The sequence below is a fragment of the Ovis aries genome, chromosome 3, assembly GCF_016772045.2.
Source record: "Ovis aries strain OAR_USU_Benz2616 breed Rambouillet chromosome 3, ARS-UI_Ramb_v3.0, whole genome shotgun sequence".
NCBI classification, from domain to species: domain Eukaryota; kingdom Metazoa; phylum Chordata; class Mammalia; order Artiodactyla; family Bovidae; genus Ovis; species Ovis aries.
In genome coordinates, this window is record NC_056056.1 from 100,424,531 (window position 1) to 100,442,547 (window position 18,017).

Sequence of the window (18,017 nt, forward strand, 5' to 3'; positions counted from 1 at the left end):
GGTCATCGCTTTCCTGCCAAGAAGCAAGTGTCTTCTGATTTCATGGCTGCAGTCACCATCTGCAGTGATTTTAGAGCCCAAGAAGAGGAAACCGGTCACTCCTTCCGCCTCTCCTTCTCTGTTTGCCATGAAGTGATGGAGCCGGATGCCATGCTCTTCGATTTTTAATATTTAGTTTTAAGCAGGCTCTTTCACTCTCCTCCTTCACCCTCTTCAAGAGGCTCTTTAGTTCCTCTTCACTTTCTGCCATTAGAGTGGTATCATCTTCATATTTGAGGAGGTTGATGTTTCTCCCACCTATTTTGATTCTGGCTTGTAACTCATCCAGCCTGACATTTCCCATGATATGCTCAGCGTATAGGTTAAACAAACAGGGTGACGGCAGACAGCCCTGTCATACTCCTTTCTCAATCTTGAAACAATCAGTTGTTCCATACAGGATTCTAACTGTTGCTTTGTAACCCACATACAGGTTTCTCAGGAGACAGATAAGATGGTCTGGTATTCCCATCTCTTTAAGAGCTTTCCATAGTTTATTATGATCCACACAGTCAAAGGCTTTGGTGTAGTCAATGAAACAGAGGTAGATGGTTTTCGGAATTCCTTAGCTTTCTCTGTGATCCATTGAATGTTGGCAGTTTGATCTCTGTTTCCTCTTCCTTTTCTAAATTCAGCTTGACCATCTGGAAGATCTTGGTTCACATAATGCTGAAGCCTAGCACGCAGGATTTCAAGCATGACCTTACTAGCGTGGGAGATAAGTGCAGTTGTCTGATGGTTAGCACACTCTTTAGTACTACCCTTCTTTGGACTTGGAATGAGGATTGACCTTTTCCAGTCCTGTGGCCACTCCTGGGTCTTCCAGATATGCTGACATATTGAGTGCAACACCTTGAGGTGGTCATCCTTTAGGGGTTTGGATAGTTCTACTGGAATCCCATCACATCCACTAGCTTTAGTAACAGCTTTGCTTCCTAAGGCCCACTTGACTTCACTTTCCAGAATGGCTTGCTCTGGGTGGCTGCCCAAACCATCTTAGTCATCTGGTTCATCTGGATCTTTTTGCTACAGTTCTTCTGTGTATTCTTTCCGTCTTTTCTGGAACTCTTCAGCATCTACTGGGGTCTCTACCATTTATTTCCTTTTTTGGGCCCATCTTTGGGCAAAATGTTCCCTTGATATCTCCAGTTTTCCTGAAGAGATCTCTAGTCTTTCCCCTTCTGTTTTCCTCTAGTTTTATGTACTGTTCCTTGAAGAAGACCTTCTTGTCTCTCCATGCTGTTCTTTGGAAATCTGCATTTAGTTGGATACACCTTTCCCTCTCTCCCTTGCTTTTTGCTTCTCTTCTTTCTTTAGCCATTTGTAAGGCCTCCTCAGATAACCACTTTGCCTTCTTGCTTTTCTTTTTCTTTGGGATGATTTTGTTCACTGCTTCCTGTACAGTAAGGGAGTTCCATCCATAGTTCTTCAGGCACACTGTTTACAAGACCTAATCTCTTGAATCCATTCGTTGCCTCCACTGCATATTCATAGGAGATTTGATTTAAGATGTACCTGGCTGGCCTAAAGATCTTCCCCACTTTCTTTAGCTTAAGACTGAATTTTGCTATGAGATGCTGATGATCTGAGCCACAGCGGCTCCAGCTCTTATTTTTGCTGACTGTATACAGCTTCTCCATCCTCAGCTACAAAGAATGTGATCAATGTGATTTCAGTATTGGCCATTTGGTGACGTCCGTGTATAAAGTCGTCTTCTGTGTTGTTGAAAAAGGATATCTGCTATGACCAATGCATTCTCTTAGCAGAATTCAGTCAGCCTTTGCCCCGCTTCGTCTTGCTCTCCAAGGCTTGTAACGTGCCTGTTACTCCAGATATCTCTTTGACTTTTGCTTTCCAGTCCCCAGGGATGAATAGAACATCTTTTTGTGATGTTAGTTCTAGGAGATTTTCTAGGTCTTCATCGAACTGATCAACTTCAGCTTCTTTGGCCACTTATTGCAAGATAAATGGAGAGAAATGAAAATAGTTCCTTGTCCCCTTTTTTAATTTGAAAAAGAGAATGAATTATTTTCTGGCAGTTATCAGTCATCATCACTAAACCTGATTTTGTTAAGTCAATGAAACTTGGAAAAAAGAAATGGTTCCTAACGTTTGATAACACTGATCATTTTAAGTTGTTACGTATGTCCCTCCCCATTTGTTCCACATCAGCCACGAAGCCTGGCAACCACGGCACAGGAGACATTTCTGAGAACAGGGCGCTTGTGCACTGCGCTGTTAGCACTGTATTACTTTAAGGAGAGTTCCATGGAAAGCGCCTGTACTCTGTTTTCTAAGATTTGGACAACTGTCACTTGACGCAGTCTAAATGTTGGACCGCTTCCTCCAAACCAGATCACGAGTCCTCTTTTGCCCTCCCATTTTTTTCATAGCTTAGGTCATGAATGCAGCTATTGAAACCAGAATTTATGTGGATCAAGAAACGTCTGCATATTTTGCAAATATTTCAGTTTAATTATTTGGGGGAAAGTTTCCCTGTTATTAACTCAATATGTCAGAACGACGTTCCGTGTACGTGTGCAGTAGCCAGCAGCTTGGTTTAAATCTTGAAGAAAATGATTAGAACATGAGTTGGGTTCTAACAAAGCAGCTGCCAAGCAGTTCTGCGCTTCCTCTTTCCTGCTCTGGCTTAAAAAGTGTTTGCATTTCCGCTGCAGGAAAAGCTTTGCACCGATGCATTCAAATTTGGGTTACATTTGAGGGTAAAATCTGTGTTTGCTGTTTTTCTCTTCTAGTTAAACTTGTCGTCCCTTGGGTTGACGTCCAGAGGTTGGAGAGGACATCCAATGTCTTTCTAACGGATACAATCCGCATCACCACCCAGAACAAGGAGCGGGACTTCTCCATGTTTCTGAACCTGGACGAGGTGTTCAAGATCATGGAGCAGCTGGCCGACGTGACTCTCCGGAGGCTGCTGGACAATGAGGGCTTCGACCTGGACCCGGGTCTGCAGGAACCCAGCCAGATCACCAAGAGGTAGAAGCCTGCGTCCCAGGGTGCCCCTCACCCCTCGGGCTTAAGGCCCATGCACCACCACCCTGGACATGTGCTTTGTCAGCTTCATTGCGTTAGACTGAAATTTCCCTCGTGACATAATCCACGTTTTTCCCGTGTGATTGGCAGTGATGGTTTTTCATTTCCTTTCTGCAGTAGGTTTTGATTCCTGGATCTAGTTTCTCCTTCCTTTCAGATATTATTTCAAAATGGATTTTCATTAAAAAATACTTCCAGGAAACTCCCTGGTGGTACCATAGCTAAGACTCCTAGCTTTCACTGCTGTGATCCTGGGTTTGAGCTCTGATTGGGGAACTAAGCTGCAAGCCATGTGGCACAGCAAAAAAAAAAAAATTCCAGGAAATGCAATACAGGTAACTAACTTCATGATAGAATTCTGTTCAGCCTGGAACTGTTAGTACACATTAAAAAATATTTTGGTTTTTTTTTTTCCTATTACATTATAGAAGACTGTTTCAGAACCGCTGGATGTTTTGGGTACCAATTTGTCTTAAGAAAGTTGATCCCCCTCGTGGATCATAGTCTTGTCGTGGTGAAGGCACTTGCATAGGTCAGTGAGGGTACAGAGCGTTGATGTGCAGGGCCATCCAAGATAGGCAGGTCACTGGGGAGAGTGCTGACAAAACGTGGTCCACCAGCGGAGGGAATGGCCAACCACTCCAGTATTCTTGCTGTGAGAACCCCATGAACAGTATGAAAAGAAAGGTGCCTTCCTAAGAGTGTGATTGACATTCTTTGTTATTTGTTGGCTCCCAATTGATACTAGACATGAGGCCTTCTGAGGTAGTTGCCACTGTAAAGAAGTTTGACTTTATTATTCAAGACTGAAACCGTGATGTTTGAGCTTGATTCTGATTTCTGCCTTCATGGTTCTAACTGGGTAACTGTTGAGCTGATGCCTTTGTAAGCGTTCACGTTTGTGATCCTTTGAAAAGCAAGTTTCCCAGAAAGCGCTGCCCTGGCTGGATGTTTTTGATGTAGTTACAGAATCACCACTGCTTTCTGAATACTGCTTGTCATTAGAAAGGTTTTTATTTCGGTAAAATACACATCACGTAGCTTCCCAGCTGGTGCTAGTAGTAATGTAGAAAACCCAACAGATACAAGTTTGATCCCTGGGTTGGAAAGATCCCCTGGAGGAGGAAATGGCAGTCCACTCTAATATTCTTGCCTGGAGAATTCCATGGACAGAGGAGCCTGGCGGGCTACAGTCCATGGGGTCACAAAGAGTCAGACATGACTGAACACACACATCATTTTAGTTCTTGACACATAATACAAATTTTGTCATCTTAACCATTTTTATTTTATTTTTTGAAGCTTTTTTGAAAATAAATGAGAGTCTTTAAATTCTACTATGCTTTACAGTTTTTAAAAGCTTCACACACATGATTTTTTAATTTTAATTTTTTATGTTTTGGCCACACTGTAAGGATCTTAGCTCCCCGACCAGGGATCAAACCCACACCCCATGCATTGGAAAGAAAGTGAAGTTGCTCAGCCGTGTCCGACTCTTTGCGACCCTGTAGACTGTAGCCTACCAGGCTCCTCTATCCATGGGATTCTCCAGGCAAGAGTACTGGAGTGGGTTGCCATTTCTTTCTTCAGAGGCTCTTCCCAGCCCAGGGATCGAACCCGGGTCTCCCGCATTGGAGGCAGACGCTTTAACCTCTGAGCCACCAGGGAAGCCCATGCTTTGGAAGCCTGGAGTCTTTTTAAAAATTTTTTTATTGTTAATTGGAAGATAATTGCGTTACAGTGTTGTTGGTTTCTGCCATTCCGTAATGTGAATCAGCCATGAGTATACGTGTATCGCCTCCCTCTGGAGCCTCCTCCCACCCCCTTGGCTGTCGCGCAGCAGCGGCTGAGCTCCCGGGCTGTACCGCGACTCCCCACGAGCTCTCTTCTTGTGCATGGTAGCGTGTATGCGTCAATGCCACTCTCTCAGGTCGTCCCACGCGCCCCCACCCCTGTGTGTTTACAAATCTGTTTTCTATGTCTGCGTCTCTATCCCTGCCCTGCAAACAGGTCCATCAGTACCTGTTTTCTAAATTCCATATATATGTGTTAATATAGGATATTTGTTTTTCTCTTTCTGACTGACTTCACTCTGTATAACAAGCTCTAGGTTCACCTGCCTCACGAGAACTGACTCAAATGTGTTCCTTTTTATACTGAGCAATATTCCATTGTATACATGTACCACAGCTTCTTTATACATTGGTCTGTCGACGGACATCTAGGCAGGGAAGCATGGAGTCTTAACTGCCGAAAACCAGAGAAGTCCCCAGTGTGATTTTATATTATCCCACAATAATCGTTTTTTAAATCCCTTACTCCTGTGTTGTCTCTCCCTCTCTCCTCTCTCCACTCGTAACCACTAGTGTGTTCCCTATGAGTCTGCTTTTTCTGTTCTAGTCACTAGTTTGTTATATTTTAGATTCTGCATATAAATGGTATCATACGGGATTTGCCTTTCTCTGTCTGGCTTACTTCACTTAGCATAATGCCCTCCAAGTCCATCCCACCCATGTTGCTAAATGGGAAAATGTCACTGTTTTTAGATGGCTGAGCAATATTCCATTGTATACATACCGCATCTTTATCTGTCCATCTGCGGGTGGACACCTAGGCTGTTTCCGTATCTTGGAAATTGTAAATAGCCCTGCTGTGAACATTGGAGAACACGTATCTTTTCAAATTACTGCTTCTGTTTTTAGGAGTGTGCATACCCAGGAGTGGAGCTGTTGTTCAGTCACTAGGTCATTTCCGACTCTTTGTGACCCCATGCCAGGCTTCCCTGTCCCTCACTGTCTCCTGGAGTTTGCTCAAATTCATGTCCATTGAGTTGGTGATGCCATCCAACCATCTCATCCTCTATCGCCCCCTTCTCTTCCTGCCCTCAATCTTTCCCAGCATCAGGGTCTTTTCCAGTGAGTCAGCTCTTCACATCCAGTGGCTAAAGCACTGGAGCTTCAGCTTCAGCTTCAATCCTTCCGATGAATATTCAAAGTTCATTTCCTTTAGGATTGACCGGTTTGATCTCCTTGCTGTACAAAGGACTCACAAGGGTCTTCTCCGGCACCACAATTCGAAAGCATCCGTTCTTTGACGCTCAGCCTTCTTTATGATCCACCTCTCACACCCATACATGACTACTGGAAAAACCACAGCTTTGACCTTTTCTGGCAAAGTGCTGTCTCTGCTTTTTAATATGCTGTCTAGGTTTGTCATAACTTTTCTTCCAAGAAGAAAATGTCTTCATTTCATGGCTGTGGTCATCATCCTCAGTGATTTTGGAGCCCAAGAAAATAAAGTCTGTCCCTTTTCTATTTTTCCCCCCATCTATTTGCCATGAAGTGATGGGACCAGATGCTGTGATCTTAGTGGAATTACTTGGTCATATGATCTTTTAGTTTTCTGGGGAACTTCCATACTTTTCCCCATAGTGTCTGGACCAGTTTCCATTCCCACCAACAGTGTAAAGCTTTCCCCCTTTTTCACATCCTCACCAACAATTATTATTATTTGTGTTCTTTTTGATGACGACTCTTCTGACGTATGCCCAGTGGTATCACATTGTAGTTTTGACTTGCATTTCCCTAATCATTAGTGATCATCTTAATCATTTGTAAGCCTATGGTTCAGTGGTATTATTAATAAGTACATTCATGTTGCTGTGTGATTATCACCACCATTCATCTTTTGAGATGTCATCTTTCAAAACTGAACTCTGTCCACGTTAAACACTGACTCCCCACCCATCCCCAAGTCCCTGGCACCCACCCTTCTACTTTCTATCTCTGTGATCTGCCTCCTATAGTGAAAGCCTAAAGAATTTGTGGTGTGTGGGTGTGTGGGTGTGTGTGACTGTCTTACTTGACTTTGTCTAATGTCCTCAAGGTTCATCCACCCTGTAGATTGTCAGAATCTCCTTCCTTTTTAAGACTGAATAACAACACTCCGTTGAACCAATATACTGCGTTTTGCTTGCTCAGTGGATACCGAGTTCCTTCTCCCTTTGGCTGTTCTGAGTAACGTTGCTGTGAATATGGGTGTGCAAATACCTCTTCAAGACTCTGCTTTCAGTTCTTTTTGGACACATGCCCACCAGTAGAATTATTGGATCATATTGTAATTCTAGTTTAATTTTTTTAGGAGCCACTCCTCATTAAAACTTTTTTAAAAACATTCATCGATTTTTAACACTGCTATTATTCCTTAAGGGCTTCCCTGATGCCTCAGTGGTAAAGATTCTGCCTGCCAATGCAGGAGATGCAGGTTTGATCCCTGGGTCAGGAAGATCCCCATGAGAAGGGAATGGCTATCCACTCCAGTATTCTGCCTGGAGAATTCATGGACACAGGAGCCTGGCTGGCTATAGTGTTTACTGTCTTCTCTGAACATTGAGGGCATTTAGGGGAATGTGTGTCTTTTTAATTAGTGGTGTCTAAATGGCAGGCAGTGTCTCTGAGTTTCCATGTGTTCAAAAAGGATTCAAAGACCCTTCCTGCCATGTGTATGTTGTAAATTGATCGCTTTTGAAAACAAAAGTGGAGTTTCGGGTAAAGTCCCACTGAATTTGACTTGGTGTTGTGTCATTTCTGATGATCTGAGAGTTCTTTGTGGAGGGTGGATGCTGCTCACCCCTCTTACGAAAGGGGACCCTTTGGTCTTCTGACTCCCAGCCCCTAGCTCCTCTGTGTACCTCTGGCCCCAGGCTTCCCATCACTGTGTCCCACTCCGTCTCGGGGCCCAGAAAAACAACCCGGTACAGAGGGTCGGCTCTCTCCCGTATCATCTCTCCCATATTTCTTTAGTTGTCTCTATATAATTTGATACCTGAGTGTTTTTAGTCCAGCTTACACAGATCTGTAAAAAATGAAGAAAGCCATCCCTGTTGTATGCATTGTTCAGGAGCTCATAGAGGGATTTCCCTGGTGGTCCAGTGGCTAAGACTGTGCTGCCAATGCTGGGGGCCTGGGTTCAATCCCTGATCAGGGAACTAGATCCCACATACTGCAACTGAGTCCCACGCCTCAACCAAAGATCCTGCATGCTCCAGTGAAGATTGAAGATCCCACTCGATGCAGCCAAGACCTGGTGCAGCCAAATCAATAAATGTGAACAGAAAGAAAAGCACTCATGAGAACCACCAAGGGGAACTTTGACGTTTTTCACCACATTTGCACACAGACGGGGAGGCCAGCTCATAGCTGAAGTGCTCTGGTCTGTCCACGGGCTTGGGATCGCAGGTGATTCTTCACACAGTTCCTGATGGTCTTTCATGACTGTACTTCCAGGGGTGGCATTTTTAATTTGGGGTAGAAATGAGCAAAGGAAAGTAAAATGGAAGGCCTGTAGCACTTAAGACCCTTTGGGAAACGTCATCCATTTTGGAACAAAACTCGTCTGTGTTGAGAATCTTCCAGAAGCAGGTGAATTCTACAAGACTGTCGGCCCCACTTCCAAGTTCTGGAAACTTGTAGAAAGGAGAGGAGAGAAAGGGCACAGAGGACCCCAGCGATGGCCAGTGGTGAGTCTGCCTGGCCCTCGGGTGTCTGGGGCCCCACGGTGGACGTCAGGGTCTTGGGCCGTGGTGTATTTTGCTGGTCACTGCACTTGAGTGACTTCCTCCAAAAGTGAAAGGCATGTCGTGCCTGCCAGCTCCTGGCAGGTTCGCACTTGCAGCTCTCTGTCCTGGAGACGTCAGCCTGTGGACGTAAACAGGTAATGACTCAGTCAACTTGACATCCTGCCAGGACAGCCCAGGTTGAACTTGAGGAAAACAGGCTCTCCTTGCTCAGGGCATAATGTGGGGCTGGAGTGCTCCTCCCCCTTTTGTTGATGTAGCTTTACTTCCGTTCCCAGATACTGGCTTTGAAAGGTGCCCTTAGGGTCGGATTACGGGTTAGTCATGATTGCGGCTCTGGTGCTCCCCTGGGACTTTGGGGCACAGAGCAGAGCGAGCTTGGACCTCCTAGGGGAGCAGGGAGGAGGGGATGGGGCTGACAGGACTCTCCAGAGGACGGCCTGACCCTCCCGATGCAGGTGCGGGATCCAGGGGGCCAGTGGGGCAAGGCCTGGGAGGGGGCTTCCCAGAGGGTGGGAACGAGGAACAGATTGATTGGCCCTGACACTTTAACCAGGAAATATCAATTCTGAAGATGTAAAGGATGGGGTGAGATGCAGATAGCCCACTGTTTTAGGGGGACCTCACACAATTCATCTCAGAGAGTCTTGGGGCCCCTGAAGCCAGTAAGTGTGTGCAGGCTCCTTGGGTGGCCAGCTTCTGCTTTTCGCTGGCACTTTAAAGTTCTCTCTCTAGATCTTTTTTTTTTAATTTAATTTTGATTTTATACTAGATACTTCCCTGGTGGCTCAGTGGTAAAGAACAAGCCTGCCCAGTTCAGGAGACAAGAGACATGGGTTTGATCCCTGGGTCAGGAAGATCCCCTGGAGGAGGGCATGCAACCCACTCCAGTATTCTTGCCTGGAGAAGCCCATGGACAGAGGAGCCTGGTGGGCTACAGTCGACGGGGTCACAAAGAGTAGGACACGACTGAAGTGACTTAGCACAAGCACAATAGTTGGCTTACAATGCTGTGTTAGTTTTAGGTGTACAGCAAAGCGATTCAGTTGCCCATGTACATATATCCATTCTTTTAAGATTCTTTTCCCATATAGATTATCAGAGTATTGAGAAGAGTTCCTTGTGCTATACAGTCGGTCCTGTGATTACCTGTTTTATATACAGCAGTGTGTATGTGTTAATCCTGAACTTCTAATTTACCCCTCCCCTGCCTCTCCCCTTTGGTAACCATAAGTGTGTTTTCGAAGCCTGTGAGTCTGTTTCATAAATAATTCACTTGTATAATTTTTTAGATCCCACAAATCAGTGATAGATGTGGTGTTTGTCTTTCTCTGTCTTACTTCATTTGATATGCTAATCTCTGTATGTCCATCCCTGTTGCTGCAAATGGCATTATTTCATTCTTTTTTAAAATGTATGAGTAATATTCTGCTATATATATTAAATATACCACATCTTCTTTATCTGTTCAACTGTGGATGGACATTCAGGTTGCTTCCATGTCCTGGCTCTTGTAAACAGTGCTGCAGTGAACACTTGGGTATGTGTGTCTCTTTGAGTTACCATTTCCTCCCGCTGTATACCCAGAAGTGGGATTTCAGGCTCATATGGTAGCTCTATTTTTAGTTTTTGTAAAAATTTAGTTATTTTTAATTGAAGCATAATTGCTTTACAGTATTGTGCTGGTTTCTATCAAACATCAGCATATTTTTAGTTTTTTTAAGGAACCTCCACTCTGTTCTCCATAGTGGCTGCAACAAGCTACGTTTCCACCAACAGAGCAGGAGAGTTCATACTAGATTCTTACACATTTGCTTTGCGATAATTCATGTGTTACTCAAACCAGGAAGGCAGACTTGCCCTGGTCTGTGTTCGCTGCATCACCTCTGTGCAGAGGTGACTTGTTCGGCCTTTGCTTCTCACTCCAGAGGTTGGCCGTGGGGTGGGGAGGGGGCTGGAGAGGGGCAGGAACTGGGGGCCTAGCACCTTTCTGCATCCCCTTCTACATCAGGTTGTGCCAGGGGTTTGAAAGTGTTTTTATTTATAATCTAGTGAGTTCAGTCACCATGTCTGCCTCTTTCCCTTCCCCTCCTTTGCCAGGGACCTGGAAGCTAGGGCACAGAACGAGTTCTTCCGGGCCTTCTTCAGGCTGCCAAGGCGGGAGAAGCTGCACGCCGTCCTGGACTGTTCCCTCTGGACCCCGTTCAGCCGCTGTCACACCGCTGGGCAGATGTTCACCTCTGACAGTTACATCTGCTTTGCCAGCAAGGAGGCTGGCTGCTGCAAAGTCATCCTGCCACTCCGAGAGGTAGACCTGGCATCCTCCCGTGGGGCGGGGGGGCGGGAGGATCGTGGTTGCTGGGAGACGGAGGGGATGGATGCTCACTGGGCAAGGCTCTGCCTCTGAGAATGGGCGATTCTAGAGGGATGCTTGGCCTGAGTTGACCAGGGGCCCCTGCTTTTTTCTGTTGTTGCCTGGCAACCTGAAATTTGCATAGATGTGAATGGTGAGAACAGGCACCCTGGCCTCCACATTATTGATAAAGCTCTTATTAAAATGTTCATGCCTAGCGATGAAAGCTTTTCCAACAGCCCTTAGGAAGGATTCCTCCCCTTTCACCCACCGGGAGGGAAGAGAAAAAAGTGACCTATTAAAAACTCACCTGTTGAAAAGAAATGTCAAGTTGCTTCGTTTGTATATCCTTCTAGAATTTTACGTAAAAATTTAGAAAAATGCTTCTCTTCCTGGTGGCTCAGATGGTAAAGAATCCACCTGCAATGCAAGAAACATGGATTCAATCCCTGAGTCAGAACCGTTCCTGGAGAAGGGAATGGCTACCTACTCCAGTATTCTTGCCCGAAGAATCCCATGGACAGAGGAGCCTAATGAGCTACAGTCCGTGGAGGGGGTTGCAAAGAGTCAGACATGACTGAGCAACTAACACTGTCACTTTCCAGCTATAAAATTCCGGAGTTCTCTTCTTGTAAATGGAGTCTGCTTTGAGATCTGTTGAGCTCAGTCCTGTGATTTTGGGGCATGTCTGTAGTGACAGGACCCACAGCTCTGTCAAATGTCAAGACTTCCAAACTCCTGCTGTTATAATGTGCAGGCTAAGCAGTATTCAGAAAAACTCAATTTTTTCATTCATGTGATTGACCCCCATTTTTCTGTAGCAGATGACTTCATTTTACAAATGCCTTTAGAGCAGAGCAAGAATTCCTTATATAGTTATTTTTTAAAATTATATACATATAATGTGAAGTCGAGTGGCCTTAGGAAGCATTACTACGAACAAAGCTAGTGGAGGTGATGGCATTCCAGTTGAGCTATTTCAAATCCTAAAAGATGATGCTGTGAAAGTGCTGCACTCAATATGCCAGCAAATTTGGAAAACTCAGCAGTGGCCACAGGACTGGAAAAGATCAGTTTTCATCCCAATCCCAAAAAAAGCAATGTCAGAGAATGTTCAAGCTACTGCACAATTGCACTCATCTCACATGCTAGCAAAGTAATGCTCAAAATTCTCCAAGCCAGGCTTCAACAGTTCGTGAACTGTGAACCTCCAGATGTTCAAGCTGGTTCTTAGAAAAGGCAGAGGAACCAGAGATCAAATTGCCAACCTCCGCTGGATCATGGCAAAAGCAAGAGAGTTCCAGAAAAACATCTATCTCTGCTTTATTGACTATGCCAAAGCCTTTGACTATGTGGATCACCACAAACGTGGAAAATTCTTAAGAGAAGGGAATACCAGACCATCTGACCTACCTCTTGAGAAACCTGTATGCAGGTCAGTAAGCAACAGTTAGAACTGGACATGGAACAACAGACTGGTTCCAAATAGGAAAAGGAGTATGTCAAGGCTGTATATTGTCACCCTGCTTATTTAACTTATATGCAGAGTACATCATGAGAAATGTTGGGTTGGATGAAGCAGAAGCTGGAATCGAGATTGCTGGGAGAAATATCAATAACCTCAGATAATGCAGATGACACCACCCTTATGCCAGAAAGTGAAGAACTAAAGAGCCTCTGGATGAAAGTAAAAGAGGAGAATGAAAAAGTTGGCTTAAAGCTCAAAGTTCAGAGAACTAAGATCATGGCATCTGGTCCCATCACTTCATGGGAAATAGATGTGGAAACAGTGGCTGACTTTTATTTTTTAGGGCTCCAAAATCACTGCAGATGGTGACAGCAGCCATGAAATTAAACGACATTTACTCCTTAGAAGAAAAGTTGTGACCAACCTAGACAGCATATTCAAAAGCAGAGACATTACTTTGCCCACAAAGGCCTGTCTAGTCAAGGCTATGGTTTTTCCAGTAGTCATGTATGGATGTGAGAGTTGGACTATAAAGAAAGCTGAGCACTGAAGAGTTGATGCTTTTGAACTGTGGTGTTGGAGAAGACTCTTGAGAGGCTCTTGGACTGCAAGGAGATCCAACCAGTCCATCCTAAAGGAAAACAGTCCTGAATATTCATCGGAGGGACTGATGCTGAAATTGAAGCTCCAATACTTTGGCCACCTGATGTGAAGAACTGACTCATTTGAAAAGACCTTGATGCTGGGAAAGGTTGAAGGCAGGAGGAGAAGGGGACGACAGAGGATGAGATGGTTGGATGGCATCACTGACTCAATGGACATCAGTCTGAGTAAACTCCGCGAGTTGGTGATAGGCAGGGAGGCCTGGCATGCCGCAGTCCATGGGGTTCCAAAGTGTCGGACACGACTGAGTGACTGAACTGAACATATACATACATACCATTTTAACTATTTTTAGGTGTTATGTTCAGTGGTATTAAGTACATTCACATTTTGTGCAACCATCACCAGAATTTTTTCATCTTTCCGAACTGACACCCTGTCCCCATTAAACAGCACCCCAAATCTCCCTCCTTCAGCCCCAGGCATCCACCACCGTCCTTTCTGCCTCTATGAATCCTGACTCCCCTGTGCTCAGTCATGTCCAACTCTTTGTGACCCTATGGACTGTAGCCCGCCAGGTTCCTGTGACCATGGAGTTCTCTAGGCAAGAATACTGGAGTAGGCTGCCATTCCCTCCTCCAGGGAATCTTCCCGACCCAGGGATCAAATCTGCGTCTCTTGTATCTCCTGCATTGGCAGGTGGATTCCTTACCACTGAGGTACCTGGGAAGCCCTGACCTCTGTAGGTCTCTTGTATCTCTGTAGGTCTTTGTGAAATCCTACAAAATTCATCATTTTGTGACTGGCTGTATCACTTAACAGAACACCCTCAAGGTGAATCCATACTGCAGTGCTTGTCAGAATATCCATCCTTTCTGGGACTTCCTAGGTCCAGTGGTTAAGAATCTGCCTGTCAGGAGAAGGAAATGGCAACCCACTCCAGAATTCTTGCCTGGAGAACCCCATGGACGGAGGAGCCTGGTGGGCTACAGTCCATGGGGTTGCAAAGAGTCGGACACGACTGAGCAACTTACCTTCACTTCTATGGTACCACAAAAGAGTCATGTATGACTTGGCAACTAAATGAACATATTAATTTTCTCTTGAAAACTAAAATATAAAATCATTTAAATTAGAGTTGGATGAATTGAATCAAAAGTTAGCTATAAAAAATATGGATTGAGTTACAGATACACCCCAATGACCTAACAAAAGAATTATAATATGATGGAAATAAAAGAATGAGAACAAGAGAAGTGAAAAATAGGAACATACATAATGAGATGTTATTCATTTCTGTTCTAGTCAAAAAATAACCAAAAATACCCTAATTAGTTTTTTGTTCCAATATTTAATTGTATTGACAATTATGTAATCCTTTAGAGCTTAAAAGGTTTGCATGTTAAGAAAAAAAAAAAAAAAAAGAATCTGCCTGTCAGTGAAGGGGACACAAGTTCAAGCCCTGCTCAGGGAACTAAGATCTTGTATGCAACATGGTTTGGCAAAAAAAAAAAAAAAAAAAGAACATCCATCCCTTTTAAGACTGAATAATGTCCCACTGTGTGTAGACCCATGTTTTGGTTATGTCTCATCCGTTAATCCAGCCAGGGGCACTTGAATTACTCCCACCTTGGGCTGTTGTAAATACACCACATCCCATACTTTCTAACTTTGTACTGGTTCCTTAATGCAGTTATTGGGTTTGTCCTTCTCTCTCTGTTTTCTGCATCTGCAATTGAACTCCTGCCCCTCTTCTCTCTTCTGTGCCTCTGTGCGCGTGACTGTCTGCAACAGGTTGTGAGCATTGAGAAAATGGAGGACACGAGTCTGCTGCCAAACCCCATCATCGTCAGCATCCGGAGCAAGATGGCCTTCCAGTTCATTGAGCTCCGAGACCGTGACAGCCTGGTGGAGGGTCTGCTGGCGAGACTGAAGCTGGTGCATGCCGACCACCCTGTGCACTATGACACCACCCTGGATGAGGAGCTGGTATGAGCCCTGGAGACAGCCGGAGTCTGTAAACGGAAAATCCCTTTTTTTGCCCCAGCACCTCTAGGGCAGGTGTCTTCAAAGGGGAGTGCATGTAACAATGACCCACTTGGGTACCAGAAAAATGTCAATAATGCTGGACCGGGGTAGCAGACAATCTGATATCATCTTTAATGCTCTGGGTGTCCTGAGTGGGTATGGCAGGGTTAGAGGGGGTTGAAGGGGACTCACCCACAGGTTGGAGGGGCTAATGGGGCTCACAGGTTAGAGGGGTTGATGGGGTACACTCAGGTGTCAGGGATCAACAGGCCATCTTCTCAGAGGTTGGAGGGTTTGGTGGGGAATCAACACACAGGTGAGTGGACACCCTCTTTATTAGAGAGGTCAGTGCCCTCATCCCCCTGAGGATGGAGGGGGTGATGTTATAGTATTTGGGGGCAGATGTGAGTTGCCCAGTGAGATGATTCACTGTCTTTAAGAATGGACAGCTGCCACAGTAAATCCAGATCTGCTGGACCTAGTCCCTGATTCCTTCACACCCGTCCTCCCCGTTTCTGGACCGCTTTTCATCTGGGTAGTGACAGGAGGAAAGGAGAGGAGGTCTCTCAGTTCCCTAGAGCCGCTCTCTCCAGATGCCCGTCCTCAGCTCCAGATGCTGAGGGTGCGATCTTTCCTTCCTGGCCCTGCGCGGGCCGTGTTCTGTGAGCCAGGGAGCAGCGGTGCTGGGAAAGCCCTGTGGACCATGCTCCTTCCTGAGGATCAGCCCCGCCGGGTCTAGTGTTAGAGTGCCTTTCCCGTAAGTCCCAAGCAGACAGGCATGTTTAAGCTCATTAAGCTCACACATCCAAAGACAGAGACTGCCCCGTAACTAAAGCAGTGACTTTCTCTTTTTGTCATTCTTTTTTTTCCTTCCCATGCAGACCTCACCCGTGTTTTATTCAACAAGCTTGTGCAGTGGCAACCACAGGTTTGGGGGTCTTGAGATGGTGTCTTCCCAAAATAGCGAGGAAAGGGAGAAAGAAACGAGCCCACTGATGCACCCCGAGGCTTTCCGGCAGTCGGGCAGCCAGAGCCCGGACTCGAGAATGGTGAGTGAGGTGGCTCCACCCTCGCACGTGCAGGTGGTGGGGCGTGGCTTCCAGGCTCCTCCTGGGGTGGGCCTGACACAGGTTCCTAGGCAGCCCTGGGCACCTCATTGGCAAAAAGTGGAACGGGGCAGAGATGCCAGTGGCCTGAACACTTCCAGGTGGGTGGAGGATGTGGTGGGACGTCAGGGGGGCAGTGTCTTTCTACCTGCCCTTCAGGGAGCATCTATCCGTGCTCTCCTTGTGGGGTTTCCAGGTGCAGAACAAGTCTGTCTCGTTTTATCCAGGGGCACCCGCGGGACTCCTAGGTACAGCGCTTCTTTTTTGGCCGCTGGCTGTTTTCCAGTTCTACTAAACTAAAAATACCTTGGTTACACTTGTGATTGTTTTCTCCTCTGCAGGGAGACTCTGTGGGCAGTGCTTGAGTGGTAAATAGACTAGAAGCCAAGCTATGAGATGGTGCCCTGGCAGGAGGCATGCTGTGTGGGCACCGCCAGTACCAGGGTGGCTGCCCCTTGGACACTTAATGGCTCATGTATCACAGATTGTTAGTTTTATTTATTCAGGATGAAGCCTTCTGATGTGCTGTTCAGAGATGCTCACTGAATGCTCATTGTTTCAACAAATAAGAATATTGACTGTATGTGTGCACCTCTCCCATGACTGGAGAATACAGATAATTAAGAGCATACATAAACTTCTTGTTTAAAAGGAAACATTCCTGCCAGCTAGAAATTCTAAAGAATTTTCAAAATTCATAGTTTGAAAGGATTTCCAGCTGCCTAGAGACATCGTCTCTTTCTCATTTCTACTACTGAGGACGATGTCATTTTTTTTTCCAGTTGGCAGTTTTTCCTCTGGCTGTCAGGAAGTTCCAGGCAAATCATGAGAGCCCCTGGCTCCCCTCTGCTCTCTGAGCTGACCTGTTTGAGAAACTGGTTTGGCTTCGACATCCTGAGAGGCTTCCCCACCCCGACCCCACTCCGCCCTCCATTGGCTTTGCGTTCCCATAGTAGTTCGAATGAGCACACTCTTACTATCAACTTTGCCGAGGAAATGGCATTTTATTCACGTCAGGTCTCCCACGGGCCTCTGAATTCCCGAAGGGCTAGTGACCTTTACATCTCCATGCTGCTGGACGTTCAGAGGTGTCTGCCCAGCAAATTGCCTGGAGCAGGTGGGTCCTCTCTCAGCTGAGGGAGCACCCTCTGTGACGGGCTGTGGACGATGCCTCTTCGTACGCCGAGCGTGTTTCCGCTTCCAGTCCAGGGAACAGATCAAGGTGAGCCTCTGGAACGACCACTTCGCGGAGTATGGCAGGACGGTGTGCATGTTCCGCACAGAGAAGATCCGGAAGCTGGTGGCCATGGGGATCCCCGAGTCCCTGCGCGGCAGACTCTGGCTTCTCTTCTCAGGTGAGGGTTTCTGGGGTCTCCAGGCCCAGCTTTTATTTCTGGAGCAGACCCAGGACGGAGGCCCTGACCCGAGTCGGGGGTGGGGAGTGTGTGTGCGTGTGTGTGCGCGCATGCAGACGGCTTCTCTCCGCCTGTGACATGCCCAGCTGGGACCTTGGGACCTTCCTGTGTGGACTTTGGGCCAGGCTGCTACAGCTTCTGGGGCTGTGGGGTCCCCGGTCAGCGTGAGGTCTGGCAGGGGGATCGCCTCCCCTTCAGCCGTGATTTTATGAGTCTCTTCATCGTCCTTAGAATTCTCTTCAGAACCCCCTGGACATGCAGTGTTTAGATATCTAGAGACCTGAAAACGTCTTCAGAAGTTGTTCGCTCATGTGCTTTACAATAACTCCCTCTGGGGACACTTCCTCCTGGTCCTCCTGCTTCGGGGAATGCACAC

At 46.2% G+C, this 18,017-nt stretch overlaps 1 protein-coding gene and 1 non-coding gene across 4 annotated transcripts in view; one reads left to right on the forward strand and one right to left on the reverse strand.

Annotated features, from left to right (window-relative positions):
- The window catches only part of TBC1D8 (TBC1 domain family member 8), a 138,250-nt gene that overhangs the window by 86,578 nt on the left and 33,655 nt on the right, over positions 1 to 18,017 (forward strand). For all 3 annotated transcript variants that reach the window (XM_027967055.2, XM_015094488.3, XM_042246412.1), the window contains 5 exons: positions 2,796 to 3,036; positions 10,769 to 10,976; positions 14,887 to 15,081; positions 16,002 to 16,169; positions 17,431 to 17,581. In XM_027967055.2, coding sequence (XP_027822856.1) covers positions 2,796 to 3,036; positions 10,769 to 10,976; positions 14,887 to 15,081; positions 16,002 to 16,169; positions 17,431 to 17,581 — 963 coding nt within the window. The remainder of the gene's footprint in view (positions 1 to 2,795; positions 3,037 to 10,768; positions 10,977 to 14,886; positions 15,082 to 16,001; positions 16,170 to 17,430; positions 17,582 to 18,017) is intronic.
- On the reverse strand, positions 4,690 to 4,761 carry TRNAW-CCA (transfer RNA tryptophan (anticodon CCA)). The gene has a single exon. It is a non-coding gene; the product is annotated as a tRNA-Trp (tRNA).